The sequence below is a fragment of the Dryas octopetala genome, chromosome 1 (assembly GCF_963921425.1).
Source record: "Dryas octopetala chromosome 1, drDryOcto1.1, whole genome shotgun sequence".
In the NCBI taxonomy this organism is placed as follows: domain Eukaryota; kingdom Viridiplantae; phylum Streptophyta; class Magnoliopsida; order Rosales; family Rosaceae; genus Dryas; species Dryas octopetala.
In genome coordinates this window covers 28,001,498-28,013,067 of record NC_141366.1, presented here as the reverse complement: position 1 = coordinate 28,013,067, position 11,570 = coordinate 28,001,498, and the positions used below count along the sequence as shown (strand labels likewise).

At 32.3% G+C, this 11,570-nt stretch overlaps 2 protein-coding genes across 2 annotated transcripts; both read right to left on the bottom strand.

Annotated features, from left to right (window-relative positions):
* Window positions 1–237: 237 nt before the first annotated feature.
* Window positions 238–2,428, bottom strand: LOC147299510 (BURP domain-containing protein 6-like). Its single transcript, XM_086246524.1, has 3 exons — window positions 2,364–2,428; window positions 2,050–2,173; window positions 238–1,109 (listed from the first exon to the last, which is right to left on the bottom strand). Exons 1-3 carry the CDS (start codon window positions 2,403–2,405, stop codon window positions 349–351), a joined length of 927 nt encoding a protein of 308 aa, XP_086102650.1. The 5' UTR covers window positions 2,406–2,428; the 3' UTR covers window positions 238–348.
* A 6,115-nt stretch (window positions 2,429–8,543) lies between these two features.
* LOC147299509 (protein GAST1-like) lies at window positions 8,544–10,774 on the bottom strand. Its single transcript, XM_086228721.1, has 4 exons — window positions 10,617–10,774; window positions 10,382–10,444; window positions 10,180–10,213; window positions 8,544–8,986 (listed from the first exon to the last, which is right to left on the bottom strand). The coding sequence occupies exons 1-4, from the start codon at window positions 10,701–10,703 to the stop codon at window positions 8,805–8,807; spliced, it is 366 nt and encodes a 121-aa protein (XP_086084847.1). The 5' UTR covers window positions 10,704–10,774; the 3' UTR covers window positions 8,544–8,804.
* Between the last annotated feature and the right edge of the window lie 796 nt (window positions 10,775–11,570).

Here is an 11,570-nt window from a genome sequence, read left to right as displayed (position 1 = left end):
CAATTCATTCTCATGATCAAAATCCTACACTTAGCCTTTTCTAATATATAACAACAAACACACAAAACAGACAATTCACTAACGGTACTTTATATTACAATACGATAAGTTTCACTCACCGTGTAATCACGTAAAAAGACCGAAATGCCTTTGGATGGCAACACGGTCCGATAACAAACGTTAACACATGGTCGAAATTTTATTCTACATATTACACACTATCCAAGCTTAGCTACATCAAACGTTAACACACATAAATAATACATATATATAATACACTGATTTATGTTGTTTGACACAAACTATATATTTGTGATCAACATGGTCTTAACCCCTTTCTACATTTTCCTATTTTGGAACCCAGACAAGGCTGCCACTAGACAGGAAGTGGCATATAGGGGCGGTCCCAGGCTTTATTTTGAGGACTTGGAAAGCAAAATGCTTATTGTTCCAATTTCTTGTATCAGTGTGGCAAACAGCCACTGCCTCAGCTTTTGCTCCATCAACACCGACCAAAGGAACCTTGTAAGCCCTTGTGGAATGGAGTTCATGACAGTAAAACACAGCATACACATAATTCTGCTTGTGACACACCACAGACCTGTCTCCAATCCTCTGCACTCCCCTTTCAATCCTATATTCCTGCTTGTTTTCCTTTTCCACCTTTGTTGTATACACCTCAACGTGTTTCCCAAGCTTCGAAACGCTGAAATCTATCAACGATTCTAAGGATGTTGCACACAACTTGTCTTCCCCTTTGTTGCTTGGTTCCTCGCAGTCTTTGATTGTTTGTTTCATTATTTCTGCTTCCGGGGATTCGGGTTTCACTGCAAAGCGGTTGAGGATTTCCGGTATCTTGAGGCTTGAAAAGGGTATGGAGTTTGCAACTTGACGAGGCAAAAGATTGGCCTTGTTGGTGGTTTTAGGGAAGTGCAATGTCATTTTTTTGCCCCAATGCAGATCCTTCTCTAAGAAGAAAGTAGTAACGCTTGGCTCAACTTGGATTTTTCCCGAGGCTGCCTTGGCATAGGTGATCCTGACATCTATTGGATTTCTAGCATCCTTGTTGATGACCCCAGTGTATGTGCTTTTGCCTTCTATCGAGTTCTCTGTATCAGCAACAAACAATAATCATTTGAAGAGGTTTACATATAAATCATATATTGTAGAAAATTAAGCTTGTTAAGTAAGAAGCAAGACTTCTTTATTGGGTTAATTCTTTGTGTAGAGAGGTTGTTTTACTAGTTTCATCAATTTTCAGAACAATAATGATAGAATCAACAAAAGATGTATCGGTACACATGGTCAGTATTTTACTTAGTTGAGATATTTAAGATTTAGACTAAGTTTAGAATTGAATAAATAAGATACTGTCGTATCAGAATTTTGTGAGAGCAGTAGTGATTTTTTAAAGTTGTCTAATGGGTTCTATCAAAAGTACAGATGCATGCTAGAAATCTGATATAAACCCCTTTCTAGCATATGTATAGATTATTGAGATCGATCATTGAAGAACCGCCAGTACAGCCAGTACAGTTCCTCATGATTTTAGTTACTTACAGCATGAAATGGAATATTTTCCCTCGAGATTTATTTCTAGCTACAGGTATATATTTGATTCACATACACACACATGAAATCTGATCTATTGCTTGTCATATACCATAGCCGAAATTTACCATTAAGAACTTCAATGACTATGAGCCTAGCCTGCATTAATATATCTATATATATATATGTATAATATACTAAGCTAGAAATAATACACTATGCCTCATATATTTGGCTAATTTTTTGCAAAGATGATCTATCAATGGAGATGTAAAAAATGAATGGTTTGGATCGACACAAAACGACTCGTGTACCCTAATAGGGTATACCTCAACTTAAATAAGTTGAGGTATACCTCAATAGAAGGAGCCTATATATATATATATATTAAACTACCAAGCTCAAGCTTGTGTGGTATATATAAATTAATTCCTTAATTAACAAGCTGCAAACTCTGATGAATGTAGAAAGGGGTTTGTATTTAAAAGACATACTAACCCGGGTGCAAAAGTTGCTGTACAGCTTTGGACATTGGAGTGTTTGGCAAAGCTGACTGCCAGTAAGACCCCCAGGATACACCATTATTAGAAGCATAGCTTCCCACCACTAGTACTAATGCCACCTGCCACAAAATTTAAGAATACTTAGGTTTTACTTGGAGGATTGCTTGGAAATCGCACACTCTTAAATTTTATAATGCACGAGTATAATTAAAAATCAAGTGAAAATAAATAAAAAAGAAACCAAGCAGTGGATCATATATTCCTACACAAATTAACACTCCCAGCCAAAAATTTCTTATGAACACTTACATAGAAAAAGGAGCAAAGGGAATTGTGAAGAAAGTAGTCCATTCTTGTGAACTCTAAGAATAGATCGATAATTAAGTGAAAAGGTGAGAAATGAAATGAAAGGGAGTGTGTGCTTATATATTGAATTCTGAGGCAAAAGTGACAAGACTACTCCAACTTGATATTAGGATATGATATAGCTACATTTTCTTTCTTTATTCTTTAACCTTTTGAATTTGATATAAGCATATAAGACACGAAATTAAAGGTTGCTCACATAAGTGATAAGTATGACCAACTTCTGAAATTAAATTTTGAAGAAATAATTTATGTGGTCATATTTGGATTCCAACTTTACTTCTAAAGGTTAGAGTTTGAATTCCTCCCTTGTAACCAAAAAAAAAAAAAAATTTGGGATCCAACTTTTCGTATGGCTACCTTATCATCCATCCATCATATGCATGAATAAAGATCTGATCTAACAAGTGAAATTAAAGTGACTGTGAACTACAATGTTTTTTTTTTTTTTATTCAGGGGAGGGAGAAGCAAATTCGATGACCCTTCCAACTAGGCTGCCCACCAACTGCCAAACTTGTGAACTACAATGTTATTAATAAAATAAATATTTACAATTTTGAAGGATATGTTATAATATGTTTTGTATAGATGAAAATAAACTGTTTAGATTTACTTAAATAGTAAATTAGGATAAACCATCTATAATAGATTTTTTCTTAAGTGTAACCCACGATAATTTATTTTGGGAGGTTTAGCCCTTTGACTAGTATCCACATAAGCAACTTTCCTTAATTTAAAACTAAAAGTTTGTGGTTTCCTTAAGATACCATTTTCCCTATTAATATAATATTATGAGTAGTTAATGCTATTTATCTCCATTAATTAAAAATATTATAGGTTTTTTTTATTGAAATGATATAATTGTTGCGTGTTTCAACTTTGAACATTTTATGTTGTGCACCTACTAAGTTTATTATGTGCACCTACTAGTTTTTTTTTTTCGTATTTATTTTGTCTTTTTTTTTTTGGGGTTAATCGTATTTATTTTGTCTACCTACTGACTTTTGTGTGTGTTTATTTTGTGCACCTACTGGTTTTTTACGTGTTTATTTTGTGCACTTATTAGTTTTTTTCGTGTTTGTATTGTGCACTTACTATTTTTGTAGGTTGTTAATTTTATGCACTTACTTTTTTTTTTTCATGTTATTTTATATACCTACAAGAATTTTATGTACATACAAAATGTTTTTCCTATGTTGATTGAAATTAATTATGAATAGATTGATTACATTTAATTAAGAAAATCAATTTATGAATTTAATTTAATTTATTCTTATTAATGACAATGGCAGACTTTGTAATTATAAAATGGATTAAGGTGTGTTTTAATCATGGCTGTAATTTTTGAAATTAGACCTCATTTATGAACTAAAAAGTCAATGGGTTAGCTAGAGAATTTAAAATAAGAGTTTGACGGGTTAATATCCAATTAACCCTTAAATTATTATTATTCGTTTGCCAGGAATACTTAAATAGTTAAATTACTTAGCTAGTCATTCCCATTAGTAATGCTGTAATGGGAATGAAAGATAATATGCAATTACACATGGGGTCAAAAGGAAATAAAAGATAATAGCCATTACACAGTAGGAAATTAAAAAATGGGTCAAAAGGAAAGAGTCGAAAGACACATTGGTGGAAATATAACAAGAAGACAAATATGCAAACTTACAAACTACATTCACGGGATGATGGATAATATATACCACTTTTTAAAAAGGCAGCAGACTCTTATTTCCATGGTAAAAGTAAAGGTATATGTGCTTTGTCAGTCCCTCACTTTTGTTTTGTAGAAGAAACTCTTTTATAAACCTCCACAGTTTCTACACCCTTAATATAAATAAGCTTATTGTTTCAACACAAAAATCCTGAGTTACGTGGTGGGCCGAGCGTCTAATCAAAACACGTTTTGCCGCGTGTGATGACGATGTTTCCAACATTTGGCGGGCGTGGATGCGGGCGTGCCATTAATAGGCTTGGAATAGTCGATTAAAAAAAAAATATTTAATACAAAATTAAAAAAAAATGTAATGCGCCAAATTAAAGATCTAATTTCTAAAAACTATTATACGCTAGGAAATGAATGGAAAAAACATATCTATGTTCTTTTCTTGCCTAGATTGACTATGACTTTGCACATGAAAAACAAAAAATGTATATAAAGAGCAACATGAATTTAAAAGAGAGCTTAATGGAAATTAACCTTAAAATAAATTCAAAGAACAAGATGGTGTTCTTGAAAAAACTCAAAATACAAGGAAATTGTATAAGCATAAAGAAATAAAATTAAAAAAGGGCTTACAAGACTATGCAAATGAAAATAAAGAGAGCTTTGAGAAACAAAATGCCACTAGACCAAATTGAGAGCAAAAGCTTGCTGGGAGATTCACATTGTTGTGAGTTTTTGGGGTTGTGTGTATTGGAGAGGGGATGATGCCTTGAAGTGTCCTTGTGAGCTCCCTTTATAGTAAGGCATTTCCTTTGTCCCAAGTTTTGTAGCCACGTGTGTAGCTTAAAATGGCTTACTCCGATTTAAGATCCGTTTTCGCCTACGCGTTCGTACGTTCAAACTCAATTTAACCATGTTAATTTCATAATTTTAAAAGATACCTCTCAATTAATTCCCATTAGAAACCCAACTTTTCTCTTGAGGGCATAACGTCCATGTTCTTAAATAATTTACCAACTATGGATCTGAAGTCCGAAAAATGTTCCGTAAACTCCCATGGGCTTCACTCGTCTTGTACTATTTTTTTTTTTTTCTAACAGCTCGAAATTAAACTTTGAGTTCATAAACTTTATTCACTTTAATTTAGATACTTCCAAATAAATCTCAAAAATTTCAATAAAACCTTAATGACTTCAATTAAATCATCATAAATCATTACAACCTCAAATAAATTTCTAGTAATCTCCAAACATTCATATTTGTCTCCAAATTGATTTAGAATAACTTTTTTCTGAGTTCCACAACTTAATTTTCATTTGTCCTTCTTAAGTCCACAACAAATAAAATTTTAAATTTCTAGTGAAATTTGGGTCGGATTGTTACAGCACGGTGAGCATAGTCATTGTCCAACAACAACAACAACAATATTGTAAATACGAAAGGAAAGTGACATAAGTTTGAATTTAGTACCAAGCGATCGTTTTTATTAAAGTGAACTGACCTATCAGACTATTTTTATTTTTGAGCTTTTAAAAAAATTCAAACATTGAAGTAGTGTGTGTGTATATATATATATAAGTTGTTGGATTCTAACGTTTTATTAAGTGTTTTGCAATCAAATAAATTATTTGCTTACTTTTTATGTTTAATATTTTTACATGTTTATAAGAGAATTTTTTTTTTTTTAATATCCTTTCAAAACTCTCGAATTTCCTCCGAATCAAGATTTTTTAGGCACGCTCTACTTAACTAGTCAAGAAAAACTGAAGATATTTTAGCTTTGATTATTTTTGGGCAAAGTAAACTTACGTGTCTGTATGGGTATTTTGCGGAAGCACATAATTAAGAGATGATAGGCCTCTTGAAGCTCAATTAGACATGTTGCATCAATAATGCAAGGAGGATGTCACTTAATTGAAAAAGATTTGATGAAAGTGTGCAATAATTTCACATTATAAAAACAAAAAGAAATGCAAAATGACAAAAGATGAAAAAGTAGAGGGGACAAGATTAAGAAGGCTGAATGGCCATATGCAAGGAGTAAAATTTTGGTTTCGAGGAAATTTTCGATAGAAATTTCGATGGAAATTTTCGCGGAAATTTCGATTTCGACAAAATTAGACAAAAATGACGGAAATTATTATCAAAATACGGAAATTTTGAATGAAACTTGACTATATACTTATTTAACATATTATTTACTATATTGATAAAAAACATTGAAGAAATCAAATTATATAGTAAGTTTCATGTGATATAAGATGAATATAATGCGCGCTGGAAGTAAATATTGTTAAAAAATTAAGTCACTAATTAATAATTATATAAATAACACCTCATATGGGCCATAATAGCAGTACCACTCAGTCTCCAAAGTTTTATATGCAAAATAAAAGCCGATACCAAAATATTATAATTTATAACATGGATACACTCATACACTTAATTTTGATTCATATACTCACTGCATGTATGATGTATATGAGTATATCATGTATCATTGGTAATTGTTAGTTTGTTACACACTTACACATATATTATATATATAGCCATATATAACTAAGTACTGAGTTATTGACATTAGAATAGAATATAAAGAGGTATATAATTAATAAGTATAATTGTATAAACAATTCTTGACAAAAAAAAAAAAAAATTGAAACAATCAAACAATTAAAAGTGTGTTCTTAGATTGACTGATCACTTTGTTGTATAAAGTGACACTCAAGACCTCATTTAAGTGGTGCATGTTGTTTGTGTTTTCGGTGGAGTACCAGTAAAGCAGTAAGTAGAATTTTTATATTTTTTAAATTATTTTAAAAATTATGAACATGGTTGTACAGTTGTGAATTGTGTACATTTGTAAAAGGCATATACCATTGTACCAACATCAAGTCAAATGGATATTGATACCAACAATTGTGTAGATTATTAAAGCGTTTATGTTAAATTGTTAAAAGGCTTACACTTTCTAAAACATAATTAAAAATTAAAAATGTGTGAAAAAAAACCAAAAATAAATCAAGTCGGCCATAATTCCAGCTAGATAAAAAAAAAAAAAATCAATTTTCAGAAGAAATGATTTTTTTATATATTTGGAAAATATCCAATATGCAAAGTTAAAAAAGTCATATTAGATATTTTGTTTTTAAGAATATATTAGATTTTAGATGCGTGAACTGTGAACTGTGAACCACAAATATCCAATATGCAAAGTTAAAAAGTCATATTAGATATTTTGATTTTAGAATATATTAGTTCACGCAACTATGCAAGTACTGCTACTAACAAGTGGAGAAGTATAAGGGTTATCTGTATTTGACTATTTGGTTGCAGACTTGCAGCCTAGCTTGCAGGGCAAGGGGGTCACGATGGGGGAGGATGTAGGGGGTCACGCCGAAGGCCACGATGGGGGAGGAGGCAGGGGGTCACGCCGAAGGCCGGAGGCAACTGGGTGCGCGCCAGTTCTGTTGCAGGGGGAGAAGCCAGAGAGAAAGAGATGACAGAGAACAAGAAAAGAGAGAAAGAAAGGTGTTGCGTAGGGGGAGAAGACAGAGAGAGAGATAGAGAGAGATCTGAAAGATGAAAATGGAAGGAAATAGGGCTGGGCAGATGCAGATCTGAGTGTATAGTAGCCAAATTTCAACGAAATTTCGCCAAATTTCGTCAAAATTTAGCCAAATTTCGTTGACAGTTTACAAAAATAAACGTGAGCCTGCTTCGAAATTTTGGCCGAAATTTCGCCGAAAAGTTAACAAAAATTAACGGATATGGTATAAAATTTCGGGACCCCAAAAAACGAAAATTTCGATGAAATTTTTGAAATTTTGCCGAAATTTTTGAAATTTCACTCCTTGCTCTCCCATATGATATGCCCCAAAATTGAATGATTTTTTCACTTTAGTGTAGTCAACACTCGCATCTTATTGACTCATTCATCTGGGGAGTTATCCTATTTTAACCAACCATTTGTCAAAGGCCAAATGACACTTTTGATCTATGTAATTCAAATTTTCACTTTGATTATTTCTATTTAATTTTGGAAATATCAAATACTCATTTATTCTCGTCCAACTTTGAAAAATCATAATGTCTCTCTAGAACCTCGATTCAAGAAGTTGAATTACTTTTGGGTTTGTGGCAATGGGTTCTCTTTAACCATTGTCCCACTTTGATCATATGATTTCCGTACGTCATTCTGTAAATCTAAAACCAAAGAGATAATTTCCTAATGTTCCATAAAATAATTTTGGAAAAATTCTAGAAAAACTATAAAAAATTTTGTTATCTCCCAAAAATTTTAGTATCTCCAAAATAAATTTGAGAAATTTTCCAAAACATCACATTATTGATCGATACAAGTTTGAATTTGTGATTCCGCTAAATTGTATTAATGATAATAAATGTTTTCTCAGTTATAATTGGTTCTAGATTGATACACGTAGCAGATAGCTAGACATGCATAAAATTGCATATTGCCAAATGATAAAACAATCTTGATCACATAACTACATAAGTTGAACCCCAAACCTTGACCTTCTTTAAGGTGGAGAAGTATCATATTAGGGTCCAAGGCCATTGCATATTAAGAAAGCTTGACTAAGTACAATATAATTTTTCTTTTAATGAGGAACAATATAAATTTTTATGTAGCATGAGAAATAAGAAAAAGAATATTAATGCAGCTGGATCGAAGTTGGGATTGATTAAAGATTTAGGGACATTTTGGTCCTCCTCTCTTGGTCTTCCAGTTATTGTAGCAAGGGCAAACTTGCTTGTTCCCATATGTGCCAGGAGGCACACACAAGCACTTGGCACAACACTTCTGGCAGAAGAACATACACGGCTTCTTGTAAGCAGTCGCTGAGCATCGAGTAGTGCACTTTGGTCCGCACTCTGAGTACACAAAATTATTAATTTCTGTGTTAGTCGCAGCCTGAATAGCTAGGGATATGAATAGTTGCTCTCATCTTTTTTCTATGGGATTTGGCCTTGTGTAGCTTAGTTAGCTAGGCCATATAATACTTTCTTAATTGGATATATATATATATATATAACCTAATATCCAATCTTAAATTAATTGACAATTGGGAAATTAAGAAACCTAAATATCATATATTGAGGTGAAGAGAAACTTTTCTCCAACAGAGATATGGCTCATTTGGTATCTCAATCAATAATATGATGATATCTATGTTTTTATACTTCATCACATAACAATTTCTCCAATTTCAAGACACAATTTATTTCTTGAGAGTCTAGTCAGCTCATATATATCCCTGTTATAGGTAAGTTTTTCTCATTGAGGTGTGGTGCAAGGCTTCAAATACTCCCATGGAATTTATAGTCTAATGCAATTAACATGCTCCCTCACATATGTCTGACTTAGCTGAATATAGAATCAATTATATTGAATAACGTAAACACATGTGGGTGTTCATCTTGACAAGTGAGAATTATCTAATACTATATAAAAGTTAGGATTTGTTAGATTGTAGGGTTCAACAACTAAAATTGTTGGTCTAAAAGACAACCGGCCAAGTAAGTTGAGCTAAAGACCAAAATTCAAATAAGGGTCAACTCAGTGCATCTGTAAACAAAAATCAGTACATCTGAAAAAAAAATAAAAAAAACAAAAAAAACCCAATACATTTGTAAAAATACAACAAGTACATCTGTGAAATAAGTGCATTTGCGCAAAAAATTCAGTGTATCTATAAAATTACAAAAGGGCATATTGGAAATCAGTACTTCTGTAAAAATACAACAAGTGTATTTACGAAATCAGTGCATCTGTTAAAATACAACAATTGCATATGTAAAAAAAATCCAAAAATCGTCTTTTACCCCAACTTTTTAAGTTAAGGTCTTTTACACCAAGTTTCTTAATGGTTTGGTACTAGCAGATAATTTACTATAAAAGTTAAATCACTAAACTCAAAATCTAATTGTCAATAAATACAGAAACTCAAAATCTTATATATATATATATGTGTGTGTGTGTGATAAAAGTCTCAAATCTTATGCATGTATGTTGATCGAGAGTATAAAAGTTATATATATATACTCTCAACATATATATAACACACCTTGAGGACGAAGGTTGCCTTGTGTCGTACCATACTGCAATTAATATTACCATAAAGGATAAGAAGTGTTAACCATGGAAATTAAGCTTCAACATACAGAACAATAAAGCTAGAATAGATTTAAGCTTCAACATACTCTGGAGTCTGGACTGATGATAAAGCTAGAACAGATTTAAATTAATTGAGAAATGATGAGTCTCACCGGTTGTTGATTACTCCCTTGACGGCGTTGTGGAAAAGCTGATGTTCCTTCTATAGTAGAGGCCTACAATTAAAATCCAATGACTAAAAATATGAGAGAGAAGAGAGAGAGAGAGAGAGAGAGAGAGAGAGAGAGAGAGAGAGAGAGAGAGAGAGAGAGAGAGAGAGAGAGAGAGAGAGAGAGAGAGAGAGAGAGAGAGAGAGATTTCTGCCGATATTAATTCTCAATTACGTACCTGAATTGGTGCTAGGAAAACAAGCACCAAAGCCACACATAACATGAAAATGCTTAGTTTGCGAGCCATTCCTTTGTCTTGAAACATGGAAAAAGACAATCAAAGAGAGTGAGAGAGATCAGAGACTGAGAGAGTTGTGTGGAGTAGTTATATATGGAGGAAGGTGGTGGTATTTATAAGCAGTTGCAGTACACGTACTTGCTACAATTGATTGTGCAATTTCAATACGGTGATTTCAACTTTCAGGACAAATAATATAATTACGAAAGAGACTTTTCTGCTTTTCTGTAAATGACAACATTTGAGGCACATGGCTCGCATAAGTTGATGATGAAGATCAAAACTAACCTAACTTGTTTTATTCCCTCAGATGATATAATGAAGGTTCATTAATTTCCATTATTTATTTATTTATCGTTCATTGCTACCCACCCACTGGGGATGAGAACCCTACTATGTACCCGAGGGTTTAGTATGTCATGCCTCATCTTATTAGGTTTCAATTCTACAATATATGAATCACATTATTAATTATTATCATGTTTATATAGTTAATTAGTTATAAATCCACACTACTAGACTCCACCTATATATATTTTTTTAAAAGATAAAACTGTTTAAGAAAATAATAAGATAAAATAAACAAGATTTCATATAATTTACTCTCGATTTTCTCCACACACTTTTTTAAACGCACTGTAGTAATTATCATGCACAGTGGCAAAGTCAATTCACTTATGCTAGCGCGTGTTAAAAAATTAATAAAAATAATATTATTTATATCATATGGACTACCAATATCTTACACAAACCCTATCATACAAATGAGTACAAATACCACGTACTCTTTTCTTAACCTTTTATTAATGGATTTATTGTTATAATTTTCTTAATTTAACCTCGATGTTTCCGCACATAATTACAATTTTCCAAGGGTAAAATGTCAACAAAATG

What these genes read in the sequence shown, in the direction of transcription:
- LOC147299509 (XM_086228721.1), bottom strand. Translation starts at nt 10,703, where the DNA reads ATGTTTCAAGACAAAGGAATGGCTCGCAAACTAAGCATTTTCATGTTA. An exon ending in TTTTCCTAGCACCAATTCAG is followed by an intron (nt 10,445 to 10,616) that starts GTACGTAATTGA and finishes TTTTAATTGTAG; the next exon opens with GCCTCTACTATAGAAGGAAC. An exon ending in AAGGGAGTAATCAACAACCG is followed by an intron (nt 10,214 to 10,381) that starts GTGAGACTCATC and finishes TATTAATTGCAG; the next exon opens with TATGGTACGACACAAGGCAA.
- LOC147299510 (XM_086246524.1), bottom strand. Translation starts at nt 2,405, where the DNA reads ATGGACTACTTTCTTCACAATTCCCTTTGCTCCTTTTTCTAT. An exon ending in CCCTTTGCTCCTTTTTCTAT is followed by an intron (nt 2,174 to 2,363) that starts GTAAGTGTTCAT and finishes ATTTTGTGGCAG; the next exon opens with GTGGCATTAGTACTAGTGGT. An exon ending in ACAGCAACTTTTGCACCCGG is followed by an intron (nt 1,110 to 2,049) that starts GTTAGTATGTCT and finishes TTGCTGATACAG; the next exon opens with AGAACTCGATAGAAGGCAAA.